This window comes from Lactuca serriola, chromosome 2 (genome assembly GCF_051521515.1).
Source record: "Lactuca serriola cultivar US96UC23 chromosome 2, Lser_US96UC23_V15, whole genome shotgun sequence".
In the NCBI taxonomy this organism is placed as follows: domain Eukaryota; kingdom Viridiplantae; phylum Streptophyta; class Magnoliopsida; order Asterales; family Asteraceae; genus Lactuca; species Lactuca serriola.
The window spans coordinates 131,526,637-131,541,755 of NC_136409.1; the positions used below are offsets into that span (position 1 = coordinate 131,526,637).

A 15,119-nucleotide genomic window follows, 5' to 3' on the forward strand; every position below is an offset into this window, starting at 1 on the left:
TGTTGCAAGTGGATCGGGTGAAGGTGTCGGTTGGGTGCTCGGTGTCAAATAAAGACTTGAGCACACTTAGTGACCTATTAACATATGATGAAATATGTTTACATACAATTAGTAAATATAATACTAATTAAACACGTATACGCATCCTAAAATGAGGAAAACACTTTGGTCAAGTGCTAAGAGTGTCCCGGGTATCATCTAAGGGTGTGTATGGCCTAGATAGGGAGTTTACTCTTCAAGAGTAAACTCTTTATAGAGTTTACGACCCTAAGACCTTATCCCCATGAGTTTACGGCCGTAAACTCGTGGATGGTGTGTTCTTTGATGCATTAAGGTCTTATGATAGTTGTGGAATTAGGCTAGGTTCAATTCTAGGGCTTACGAAGGGTTTAAGGCTTCAAAATGGACCAAAAGAGGAGTTTACGGTCCATTGATACTCCTTTAGGAGTTTATGGCTGTAAACACATGAGTTTACGGTCGTAAACTCATGTTATCCCATTCCTTTGGTTGTTTGGTGGTTTTAACTCATGCATGTAAGGTTCTAGTCACTTTTATGAGCATAGGAAGGTGTTTAGGGCACTTAAACACCTTGGAAAGGTGTTTACGGTCTAAGGAGATGTTCTTGGGGAGTTTACTACCTTAAACACATGAGTTTATGGCAGTAAACTCATGTTAGTCCATAAATCATGTGTTTTGGTGGTTGTAGGTTAAGCATACGAAGTTCTAGGTCCAATTTCAAGCCATACAAAGTGTTAAGGGCACTTTAACACCCTTTGGGGGTGTTTATGGTCTAAGAATGGGTGTTTACGGTCCAAGAACCTTCTTGGGCCATAAACTCAAGAGTGATACATATTTGTATGCTTTGGTGCATATCATGAAGGAAAATAAGGTTTTATGCACTCAAGGAAGTTCATGGAAGCTCTTGGAGGTGTTTGAGGGGTAGTTTAACACCTTAAAAGGTGTTTATGGTCTATGAACATGGGTTTATGGTCTAAGGATGTTCTTAGACCGTAAACTCATGTTTATTCCCCATTTGGTCCGATTTTGGTGTTCTAAGTCCTTTCGTGTAAGCCTCTAAGCCATTGCTAAGCATGAGAAGTGTTTGGGAGGGTTTTTGGGCATCAAACCTACTTCCAAAGGGGTTTACGGTTTTGGGAGGCTCCCAAGACCGTAAACTCATGTACTTGGGATTTTTGGATGATTAAGTCACGAATTTGGAAGCTAGATAAGTTAGATAACAAGCTAGGAAGGTTTACTTACCGATTTAAGGCTCAGAGAGGCGATTTTTGATCAAAACCTGGTTGTAGAGAGAGAAAGTAGAAAGAGAGAGTTTAAGGTGGGGAAAAAGGTGGGAGTGAAACCCACTCCTCCCTTATATAGGGTGGAGTTTATGTCCTGGATGGGGTTCACCTGACACCAACCGCGAACAGGGTTTTTCACAACTATTATTAATCACGGCAAATTTTTAAAATTATACCGCCCTAATTTTGGTTCGCTTGACGAATATTATTTAAAATATTCCAACGGGTTTAAATCCGGTCAAAAATATTTTCCGGATAAATTTGGCTAATTTTTGACGTAATTAATTTCGACGTTAAAACTAGCGGAAATTTTTGGGTTGTCACACTTTTCAAGGTGTAACGGTGATCTTTAAAGAATACTCATTCGAAGGAACAAGAAGTGAAGATTATTTTTTCAACATTCAAGCTTTCAACCCCAGAAGCAAGGTGAAACTGTACTTGAGTTATGTGACAGATTGCATTGAAGCCTCCTTAATCAATTTGATGTTATCTATGAACCTACTAAAGTGATCCAGAAGAAGCAGTTTCTCTATTGCTTTCTCGAAAGATTCTCAAAGCTGAAGGTGCTGATTTTCAAGAATCCTTACAAGAAGACTCCACTCCCAATGTGCGTTCAAAGTCAAATTTTTGAAGAAAAGTCCAACTTTTCAAGATGAAGTCATTCATATAGACATTCATTTGCTCATCTTGAAGTTGTGAAGAAATCGAAGATAAACGCTGAAGCCAAGCTCAAAGCGAAGATTGAAAAGAAAGCAAGCTACAAACCCAGGAGGAGTTTGTTAGGTCATAACAAAAGAAAGCTATAAAACAAGGGGGAGATTTTTGGGTCAAAATTTATGGTTTATACTTTGCTTTTCTAGGCATTTATAGTTTTCAGTCTAGGGCCGAAAACAGTATTGGGTTTTCTGTTGGTTGGACCGAAATCATATGTGATTTTGGTCAGGCCTTTGGGTGTGGGCTTTGTATTTTAGTCCATGCATAAACATAGTATTATTTTTGGTGTGTAATAGAGGTGACTAAGAGAGGAGGGAACGTGATTAGGGGCTACCTTATTGTTGGGAACGTGTTCTAGAGAGAGAAATAAGAGAGAATGTGTGTGTCTCTATGTGTGTGTGAATCTTGTGTACCAGATTATCAATCAATACATTGTGTACATTGAAGATTCATCATTTTCTTCTTCTTCTTCTTGTGTATTCTATCTTGCCTCATCTACTTGATTGGGATTCCGCACCATCAAGTGGATCTGATTGATACATCAAAGCGAATTTTGGGAATTATAGATCTCATTTTAGGTTTTCCTAGGGCAACCACCATCCTACTCCCCACCATCAGTTCTAGAAGGAACACCCCTAACATCCTCTAACTAGCTCACGAATACAATTACATATCAACGAAACCAGATAATTCTTGGAATGGAAGGTCTCACACTACAACGGTTGGACTCAAACAAGAGTTGTGGAATAAAGTTAAAACCTAACCTTCTAAAATTATTTAGTCTCAAAAATATGCAACTTAGCATCTTCACTTACTTGGTAGCTGAAGTTAACTGAAACTCCTAAAAACACAAAGTAAGCAACATTCAAGCATCGAGTAATCAAAACAAGCATAACCTAAATAGGCCATCATATCACTGAATGATCAGTACTAGCATGCAAGTCTACAAGCTCCTATAGTCGGCATATAAATGAATCTCTCCTAACATTCTATCATGCAAATCATGAGTGAGTCCTTAGCCCTAACTAGCATGTAATTCACAAATTCACATATCAAAGCATATCATAAAACATGTATGGGTATTTTGGGAAAACATACTTGAGATCGGTCGATTGCATGCAACACAATGTTTTTCTTTTATTAGAAAACTCTTTTATAACCAAACCCTCAGTTTGAGTTCAGACACACCCAAGAGTATGCCTGAATCCCTTAAACTAAGGCTCTGATACCAAACTGTAACGTCCCAAAAGGTAAGGCCAAAAATTTCATTTTTTAATTATAAGAAAAACCATCCTTCAAAACATATCCATAAAATATAATAAAATTAAGCATGGTCAAACATCCAAATACATCAGAGTAAAGGAAAGTAAAGTACAAAACATCATGGTATGTGCGATGCGATCACCCTAATCTCTTCCCTTTGGATCCAGAAGTACTTGAAACACAAACTAAACACCGTAAGCACAAAGCTTAGCGAGTTCCCCAAAATACGACATACCATACATATCAAACACATAATGGGCCACACCCAACGTAGATCCCCGCTCGTAATAGATCTGTCAGTAAATAATGGGCCCCGCCCGATATACATACAAACACATAAAACACATGCAAGAATCACAAATATAAATAGCATTCAAGATAATCATATGGACCTGCCCGACATCAAGCATCACCCAGTATACATAACAAATATCATACATGTAGAGTCACACAGACAACTAGCACCTAATCATAATAAACCATGGGCTGACATTGGTGCCTTCGACCTGCCAAATATAGTGAGGAAACTCACCTCAACTTGCTGAATCTCTTAAATAAATACTCGGATTGCTGATCTAGAAAAATCTTGGTGCTATCACCACCAAATAATATCCAATCAATAACTAGGTTATAACCCAAAACTGGAATCCTAGTCCAATTATCCAACACTCAGTGTAAAAGACCATTTTACCCCCTCCTAACTTGGCCCAAAATTCAAAGCCCAATTCAAAAGCACCAAAGCCCAACTTCCTAATTGGGCCCTAAACCCCTCGTTAGCCTAATTCTAATAAGTCCCAAGGCCTATCCATGGCCCACAATTAGAAGGATAATGGACGAAAAGGCCCAACACTCTTCTATCCCATAAACGACCCAAACCGAGAGAGTTAACCAAAGTCAACGAAGGTTGAGTATGCCTCGGATACTTAGGCTTACACCCATCATTCTATGAGGATTCATAGTACGCATTGCATACGAGTTGCGTAAGTCAAATGTACTACCAAGCCAGCCAAGATCGGGGATCGGGCACCATACGCGCAACATACAGTTACGTATGCTTCACGTACGTGCCCATTAAGCACTTTTCAATTACGTGCTTAATACATGCAACCAAAAGCCCAAACTTAAGATCCAAGTCTTATAAAACGTCTTAAGCCATAAAGTCATGAACTTGGAGCCTTTTCATGGCTCAAAAGGACCCAAACCTCACTTTTACCAATCTACTTCCACCATAAATACCTAAACTCATGCATGGTTGATCCAAAAGAATCAAGATGCTAACTTTATAGAAATAGGACCTCAGAAACATCATGGAAGCAACTCCTAACTCCTGTAGTGAAAGGAATCCACTAGACCTCATCATATGACCAAGATGGGACCAAAACTTCATAAGGACTACATGTAAGTAAATAAGGAGCAAGTTCCAAGCTTCATACCTCAATGAAGCTGGAAATGATGTGAGAAACTTGGATTTACAAGCCCTCCTTTGATTAATGCTCCTTCTTCCAACTACTTCTTCTTCAAGTCTCACCAACACACACTAAAACGTATACAAGATGAGTCAAATCTCTTCAAAAAGGGGCTAGGGTTTGAATGTGGCAGAAAGGGCTTTGGAGGCTGAGAAATTAGAGATCTAAGGACCCAAACCTCACTTTTAGCAGTCTACTTCCACCATAAAGACCTAAAATCATGCATGGTTGATACACAACAATCAAGAAGCTAACTTTATAAACATTAGACCTCAGAAACATAATGAGAAGAAACTCCTAACTCATGTAGTGAAAGAAATCCAGTATACCACATCATATGGCCAAAATGGGACCAAAACTTCATAAGCACTATATCTAAGTAAATAAGGATCAAGTTCCAAGCTTTATACCTCAATGAAGCTGGAAATGATGTGAGAAATCTGGATTTACAAGCCCTCCTTTGATTAATGCCCTTTTTTCCAACTACTTCTTTTTTAAGTCTCGCCAACACACACAAAACAGGTGAAATCTCTTCAAAAAGGGGCTAAGGTTCGAAATGTGGTTGAAAGGGCTTTGGAGGCTGAGAAATGAGAGGTCCAAGGTTCATAATGTTGTTTAAATAGGGTCCAAACCCTAAATTTTAGGGTTTGTCCCCTACATACGTACGCCCCATGTACTTCAATTTTGTCAGAAATGGTAAAACTCCCCCCCTCCCCCCCCCCCGGGGACCAAATCCGCAAAGAATTAACAAAACAAGGGTCAAAAATGAATATACCTCGATTCGGGTGTTACAGTTAGCTTGCCAGTTTCTTAATCAAGTTTCATATAATTAAACACAGCCCCCAATTTTACTTTCAAGTTTAATTAATTGTGTCATTTTCTAATTTAAAGCTATCAACCATTCCTTTAGCGTTCAATATACTTTCTTGCAACAAGTATACCACTACATGACCATGTACACTGCCTATAATGTAATTGTTAAGCTGAGTTAAATAAAGGCTTTTATAAATTTAAAACTTGTTCAAAATAAAACACATTACTATTTTACATGTACTCTTACGTAATGATCTTTCCTTTCTACAGGACCAGATTATTAGATCTAGATATAATACGAATGCTTGGGATAAATAACTAAATTATGATTCTTCAACCCCTCATTCACTACAAATGCCCACATAAATGTAGTGGGATGTGTTTATTTATCTTTCTATTAACTCGAAAGGGAGCATGTTTGAAAATGGATATTAGAGTGTCTAGGATTGGGATATGAGGCTCTCTTAATATCTTTTTTCTTCTCATGGGAATTATTTCATAAATACTTTCCATGGTAAGAAAGAATAAGGGGCATGCACACCCGGATAATACTCATTCCACCCCGTTGTCGAAAAAGCGTGTTCCTTTCATATAAGGCACACCATAGGCTATCCTCAGCCTTCTTCGTTTTCAATGATAAAAGGAAAGAAAATATCTACGACACAGAGTTTCATGATACATTTGTGAAGGATGAATTGCTCATGAAAAGGAATCTATTAATTTTCTTCCAATTCACTAGACCGTAGGTGTGATGATTTAATTTCACATGGGAAGTCTCTAGTTCAAGTCTAGGATGGCCTGGTAGCACCAAGAAAAGAATAGAATACCCATTTGATTCCTTCATGCATGCTAAAGTTGGCTCGTGGGATAGCTTAGTTGGTAGATCTCTACTCTAGCATTTGGGTCATTGTAATTACAAGTTGGATGTCTAATTGTTTAGTTGATAATGATTTTAATGTACGTGAAACGGTGACTCACTTATTCTATGTAGTGAGAAGACCAAAACATGCGACTAAAAGAATCTACTAAGACAAATATGGTTGTCAATAACGTAAAGGAAGTATGATGAGCAGTCAGTGAAATCTAGTATGGATTGTACATGGACAGTATTTGGCGTCGGAGGCTCTCTTAGGGTACCCTTATCGGGGATACCCATGGAAGAGGATTAGTTAGCCCTTGTGAACAACTTGATGCACTATCTCCCTTCAACCGTTAATATGTCTAAAGAAACTACGAGAAATGCAGCAAAATGAAGGAAAGTCCATGGACAGACCCCATCATCTCCACTATATAGAAACTACGAGATTACCCCAATGACACATTTAACATCCAAGGGTCACATATTGACCATAGAACCTTGTTCAATGAGTAATTAGCTATCTGATATTAGGTTGTGTAGTGATTGTTGGAGATTGGTAATCACTCATTTTTAAAAGCAACATTCTTAAAACAAAATGTTGCGGAGAAAATTCTCGCCGACGACAAGTTTGAGCAGATGCGTCGATGTTTTAGTGGCAGAATTTGTCCATAGGAACGAAATAGAGGCCATCTGTCAGTTGTTGTAACGACATGCATAACATTGTATAAAAAAGTCACTTTTGGTTTCCGTATTATTGAAAGAATTATGTTAATAAATCCGTTTACATGCCTCAAGATCGATCAACGCATCAACCCAACATCGCATTCAAATTAGCCGGGCATCATCACCTATTATTAACCTTCCATATACTACGTTAGTTTTTTCTAATCTATACATATTATTAATTCATTTAGTTTTTCGGTCCTAGTTTTATCCACGAGGGGCCTCAATTTCCACTAATTGAGGAGCTATCTTATGTATAATTATAGTAACAAATCCACTATCATGTTCCTTATCACCAACGGGTGCTACAGCTCCACCATGAAGAATTTGTGGTTTTTCTGGTTCTGACTTTTTGAAATGGGCTTGTTCCGAAAGTTCTTCAATGGCCTCAAAGATTGTTTCGACACATTTTATAATATCATTTAGTATTGAAATGACTGTAATAATTGGTATTATTTCAAGAATGACCCATTCTCCCACCATTGAAGCTTGCAACGTGGAATTGACTTCATCTACTGCCTTTTTACAGGTTTGTATATTGATCATAGCAGAATTAGAAGGATATGAGAATGTTTTTATTGATAGTGCTAATTCTTTCAAAGCTTTTCCTGCTTCAGAGCTCATTGTTGTGCATGGTCCTTGAACTCTTTTCCGAAATTCTGAGGATGCCTGTAAGATATTAACAATATAAAAGTAATTAATTTTAATTGTTATATATAGTATACATAAACTTTTTTTCCCTATATATTACTAGGTTATAACCCGTGGAAACTACGGTCGGTATATTTAAAATTTCTATATAAATAAAAAAATAATAAATGTAAAAAAAAAACTAAGATATTTTCAATCTTAAGTAATTATGAATTAATTTGTTGAACAAAATAAACATAATAAGTTATTAGGATATGTTTTTGTATTTTTAAAATTTGAATTGAATTTGATTTGTTATAAAAAAAATGAAATAATAAAAACCATAGAAAAATGTCATGTGTTAAAGAGACATTTTAAGAAATTGACATGTGTCATTTTTAGATTTTATTTAGAAGAGATTAGATTAGAAATTTGATATTTTTGTTTTTTCTATGAATAAATTTGTATTTAAAATCTACTTAGACATTAAAATCTAATAATTATCATTTATTTAAAATTATTTAAGGCATTTTCATTAGCCGGTTAATTTAGTGAACACAATCCATTGAGAATTCATGCATCAACATTTATTATGTTCACAAAATTGTTGATAATATTTAGAAACGTATAATGCACTAGTTATTTATGTTCTTACCAAAAATACTTATAGCCTATCGGTATTGGAATTGAAAAAATTGCCCTTTCCCAAGGCGTTAAGAGTTTTAAGTCTCTTTTCAAATATTATTGTAGTTAATTTAGGATTAGATAAGAAATAGTTCAAAAAAAAAATAGTTCTAGTATATAATATATATATATATATATATATATATATATATATATATATATATATATATATATATATATATATATATATATATATATATATATATATATATATATATATATATATATATATTTTCTGTGTTTGTATCCGTTTTAAGTTTAGAATTAAATGTTGTATGAACATAAAATAGAAGAGAAAATATGCATGACGAATTCATACTTGGAATCTTGAATCTAGATATCCATTTAGAGATTCAATATGGTATGCACACTGCCGCATAAGAACACCAATCTTCAAATACTGTTTCCATGGATGACTAAACCGGAATTTGCCATGTCCTGGTTCCCACCATGCAAAATTTGCCTGCTTCCACATATTAATCCGTTAGCCTAATTATAAACTTTATCTATATATGCATATATACACACACATATGTGCTTATATACGTATACACAATTAATGCATGTATAATAATCATTCATAAACTGACCAGAGATTCCTCCATGGCTTTTGAATTCAGAACACTTTTGTACGCTCCAAGAAAAGATTTGTCAGGTTCATTGGATCCATCAGCACTCTCTTCCTCCAGTGGAAGTTGGAATATTTCTCCACCAAATCCTGTAGATCCCATTGCAATTAAAAATGAATTACAGTAAAACGGTGGGTTTGAGCTTTATGATCATCAATTCAACATAAAATAACAATAGTATTAGTATAATAGCTCATTTACATAAACTATATACATGATTATATATTATATATACGTACCTTCTAAGAAGCTTGCAAGCTTTTCCATATTGGAAACAATAAGAATATGAAGATCTTCCCCAGCCCATACAGGACAAACACATATGGAGATAATTATACATGTTGCACCACCTAAGATGATTGTCGATAATCGTTGATGTGCTAGCTCCATGATATTCTCAACACGATAACCCGAAACAGCTACTAAACTGAATGTGAGGATAAATATCAGCACCCCATAATCGTATCTCTTTTTTATATGAGGAATAAATCTTGAAAAGGTGGCTGCTGCGACTATAGTAGAAACATTGTAAGTTAAAACGAGTAAAAGAATTCGTCGAATGTATTAATGTTTGTGGATTAAGTAAGTGGTTTACCTAGAAGAAAGACAAGGCATCCAAGAACAATGGATTCGGCTTTGGGTCCGAATAGACGAGCAAAGTATTCAGCCCCGAGGCCTAGTGCACCAGCTAGTAAAGTGGCTAAGCCTCGATTCATACCCTTGCATAAGGTTGCACCTAATTTATGTAAACAACAACATTTAAAAATAATGGAAGGAAAAATGAAAGGGAATTGAAAACATGTTTTTTCGTTCGTGGATGATTTTAATCAACTCACCGGCAGTATACTCAAACACCACAACGACAGTCAAGATAGCCCAGATGCCTGCATCACCCATGCCTTTATATAATGGCCGGAGATAGTAAACCATGGAGACTAATGTGATTGCTAACGCCACTTTGAAGGAATGCACGATTCTTCTTGGATCTTCTTTTCCAAGTTTCTTTATTTTCTTGACTAAATCGACAATTGGAGCATTCATTTTCAAAAGTGTAGCCTTGAACGGAATCTCCATGGGTTGATACTTGATAGCCAGGTGAATATGAAAGATAGGTTATCAAGTGAAATGAATGTGGTGGAATATATAAGGAGTGTGAATCGTAAATAAAGTAAAAATGGCAAGGGGAGTTGATGTATTTGGATGGTTAGGGACAAGAACAATATTAATAAATATAAAAGGTTCATATGTTGAGCCATCGATCACCCTTTTGGTTTTTTTGTTTTGTTGTGGGTATTTGTAGGATGGTGTATAGGGGGGTGTGGTTCACTTGTAAGTAAAAAAGAATACATACATTGCCTCCAAAATTATGTTGCTATAAAAAAGTAAAACGTGAAAGTTTATTGACTTTGGTAAATTTATAATGGTAATTTGTACTTTTCTATCATCTTATATTAATTATAATTAAGGTGTTTGGCTAAACTTATGACTTTTAGTTTCTAGCATTTTATATTATCTTTTAGGGTGTTTATCTAAACTAATGACTTATTTAACTTATAGCTTATAAGTTATATATTAATAACTTAAGGATTTACTTATAGATTTTGACTTATTTTCGGTATGACATATTCATAAGTTATTCTTATCCAAACATCATTTTTAGTTTATATCGGTGTGGAACTGGTACTAAGCTAAAAAAGAGCTTAAATAAGTTTAGCCAAATACTCTCTTAATTTCTTATTTAATATATACAGTTACCTCTTGTATATAATATTTAATCTTTTTTGTTTTTATATATTATTACATATAGCAGTTCGAGGTAGTTGTATGGGTTTTTTTTCAAATATAACCCTAATTAATTCTGAAAAAATAACCACTCCGGTCCATTCCCATGCCCACCGTTTTTTCTTATCAACCTTACGTCGCATAGTTCTCTGTACATTAAGATAAATTATTGAAAAATTTAAAAACATCAATGAAGATTTATAGTAAATAGGTATACTATCTTAATATCTCAAACTTACTATCTTCTCCCATCCTCTATTTTCATTATTTTTTATGATTCTTTATGTATCGATTATATATAAGAATTGTTAGCATGTTATTGATATTAATTTTTGATTAATTATGGTTTTTGGAAATTTCAATAAATTATTGTTCTTATATTCTTCTCTTGTGGTGATCACCCTTGTTTAGGAGATGGATTTGAGAGAGTGATATTGGGATAAATTGATAAATTATGGACGTAGATTAACTTATAATTGTAATTTTCTCATAAATATGTAATTTGCAAATATTAATCCTACTAATCCATATAAGGCTAGTGTAATTATTTTTTGCCAATATGTGTTTTGTATAAAAGTATGTGTCTTCAATGGATGTGTTCGGCACGTAGCGTTTGACAGCGTTTGAGAGCTTTTAGCTTGTAACGTTTGAAAAAACGCTCCATTTTGAACCGAAAACCTCGTTCGACACTTCAATCTTCTAGCATTTAGTTTAAATAAAACACTCCAAATTCAAATGCTACTTCATGTAGTGTTTAACAAAACGCTATAAGCCACCTTCTAGCAGCTAATTTTTCCGAACACACCTATTGGTAATTTTCGTTTTGTGTTTTATTAGGGAGGAAAAGGAGTCCCTACATTCAATCTAATTGCTCTATATTACTTTAAAATGTGCTTTACCTTCGTTATGTCAGGTAGGAATAATTGAGGTGTGATACACACATATTCCTTCTTGCAATTAAGACATCTTCTTTGATTCATATAGATCCCTTTGAAGGTGCAACTACTTTGACATGTTATAATTTTGGGCTAACCACTCTTAGAATTTAATTTATATTTATCTTTCTATTATATATAAAAATATCACATAGTAGACAAAAGATACCCTTACCGAAACGGATATCTAATACCATATACATCTATTAGATATCATCGATCACAATTTAAACCTGTAATTTCATACAATGCTCAATATCTTTCAAATAGGTATCAAATGTTCGTTTTCAGTGTTGCAGATGAAGTGGAAATTATTAAAGAAAATTCCAAAATTAATTGAGAAGACTCAAATAGATGAATATATTTTGAACTTTAAAGATTAACTAGAAGTTAATTTTCATTAAACTAAAGATTTATGTTTGAGGCAACAAAATGGCCAAATTCACGAATTTAAATTTAATCTTAGACTTAACTAGGTTTGAGTTAGAAGATGTTAAGGAATTCACAAAATGAATTTAATCTTGTAATATATAATTAGGATGCTAAATTTAGGGTCATTTTGTGATAATTAGAACCAGAGAGACTACAATTGCCAAATTGGCAACCTTTCTTCAAACTATCGAATCCTCTCATCCTCGATTATTTTATGGATTGACAGTTATAGAAAGAACCCCTAAAAATTAAGAACCTTAAGAACCATATAATTTTAGTTTATTTTTGTGTACTCTAATATTTTTGATTTTTTAATCTTTTATAAATAACCAAAAGTCAATAAGGGCATAATAGTAAATTTTATCTTTAACACTAGATATCTAATATCCAATAATATTTCTAACACTTTCAAACATATTTTACAAAAAAACTTTCCTTAAGCCTCTCAAACTCTCTCAAGAACACAAAACCCAACACCACCTCTACCACCTACCTCTGCCACTTGCCTCCTACCATCGTCGCTTACCGTTGCCATCATTTGATGTTTTCCGTCGTCGGAATGATGAGTAGCCAAGCTTTTTCGCTTCAGATCTACCTTTAAACTTCACTGATCTCAGATCTGGACTAAAAAACTCCATTGATCTAACGGATTTGTGACCACTAGATCAATGTTGTTCTTTGTCAACCACTAGATCTGTCGCCCAGATGTGTAAGTTCAAGTACATATTTGTGATTTCCACCGCCATTGACATCCAGATCTACAAGTTCCGGTCAAGATCTATGATTTCTGCCACCTACCCCCACCGTATTCTACTGCCTTCCGTCATCGGATTGTCGAGTAGCCGATGTTTTTCGCTTCAGATCTACCTTTGGATTCCACTGATCTCAGATATGGAGTCAAAAACTCTAGATTTGTCGTTCCGTCTTCCAGATATGCAAGCTCAAGTTCAAATCTATAATTTCTGCCACCATCGGCATCCATATCTATAATTTCCGCTACCACCAGCGTCCAGATCTATGAGTATGATCCATATCTATTATTTTTGCCACCAATAACATCGAAATTTGTGAGCTCTAGTGATATTGAACGAGTTCTAGAGAGATCTGTTTTCGTTTTCTTCAAGTGGCACACTTAGTTTTGTGTTCCTCATTTCAGATAACATGAAAAATGTTTGTTGTTTTTCTCTCAAGATCTGGATCTGTTCTTACCGTCAAAACACCACCGTCAAACATCATCGGAGAACCTAATAACGTCGCCTGATGTTGAAGATAATGACACTCTAATATATTTGGTCAGATCTGATATGTTTATGGTGATTATGGCTCTGATTTATGTTATGCACACAAAGTGTTTGATTAAATGCCTTAACGAAATTCAGTAAGTTATTAAGCTGTGAATATGTGTTTTTATGTATTAATTTGCGAATATGTAAGTTATTAAGTTGGAATGTTGAGTTAAATTGTGAACTCTGATTTTTTTTCTATCCATATTTGATCTTTTAGGGAAATGTGTTAGTGGTGTTGGTAGCAATCGTTGGTGGTGGCGATGGTTGATGGCAGTGTATGATAATTGGAGGTGATGGTAGAGTAAATATATGTTATATTTCTCACTCATTTTCTTCATTGATTTCATATAAGTTATTTTTTTTATGATTCATATATATGTTTTTCTTTTGATATTTCTTTCTGAAATATGAGATAAGTTATGTATTATATATATATATATATATATATATATATATATATATATATATATATATATATATATATATATATATATATATATATATATATATATGGGATGGTTCAAATGAAGATGCTATATAATGTGAAGACGCGAAAAAAATATGTTATTATTCTGCATTAATTTCATATATGTGTATAATTTTAATAAATTGTAATATGAATTTTAAGTATAATTATTTTTATATTTATTTGTAGTAATTCTTAATATGAATATTGACAAACGATTGATTTTATATATATATATATATATATATATATATATATATATATATATATATATATATATATATATATATATATATATATATATTCGTTTTTCAACAAGAATATATGATAACATGATAACATATACAAGTTTCATAACGTCAAAATAAAATTAAAATATTTTCTTCATATGTTTTATTTTATTGAGTGTTTTCATTTGAATATATTCCTCTTATTTATATATATATATATATATATATATATATATATATATATATATATATATATATATATATATATCCCTATTCTAATACATGAATACTTTTTAATCTCATTGTGACAAGTGTCACTATAATACAAATCCTCATTAATATTATGTCATGTGTCATGTAAATATATTAGGCAACCATTTCAAAATTCAAATTTACATTTTCTAATTATATGTTAAATTTGAAGTTATAATAACTTTAAAAATTTGATATATCTCTAAATTAATAATTTATTTAAAATCATTTATTTAAAACAATTGATTAATAATTATATATTTTTATTATAAAAGTTTAATTAATTTTAAAACTGTGGTTTCCACGAGTTATAAACTAGTATACCCTAATAAATAAGAATGATTTTGCCACATGTCATTCTCTCATTTAATTGGCCACATATCATTTTGTCATAATTTTGAGATATATTTATTTTCCACTTGTCATTTATTTCATTTTTAATTTTTAATATATCATTAATTTAGTTTCCATAAATTAAACCTACCATAACTATTAATTTTAAATTTTAAACTTTAAATTGCAATTTCAATTTCAAATAAATTTATAGTTTAAACCTTTGTGTTTAACATTTTGTTATAGTTAATCATTTTAATACACGAGTTTGATAACTAATACAAAATTTTAATTTATTTATTTTTTGCATGTTTTTTCTCA

General features: G+C 33.2%; 1 protein-coding gene across 1 annotated transcript; it reads right to left on the reverse strand.

Moving 5' to 3' along the window:
- Positions 1 to 7,136: 7,136 nt before the first annotated feature.
- On the reverse strand, positions 7,137 to 10,174 carry LOC145090457 (aluminum activated malate transporter family protein). The gene is made up of 6 exons (XM_079028654.1): positions 9,919 to 10,174; positions 9,678 to 9,818; positions 9,322 to 9,594; positions 9,044 to 9,171; positions 8,773 to 8,916; positions 7,137 to 7,808 (listed from the first exon to the last, which is right to left on the reverse strand). The coding sequence occupies exons 1-6, from the start codon at positions 10,154 to 10,156 to the stop codon at positions 7,347 to 7,349; spliced, it is 1,386 nt and encodes a 461-aa protein (XP_078884780.1). The 5' UTR covers positions 10,157 to 10,174; the 3' UTR covers positions 7,137 to 7,346.
- Between the last annotated feature and the right edge of the window lie 4,945 nt (positions 10,175 to 15,119).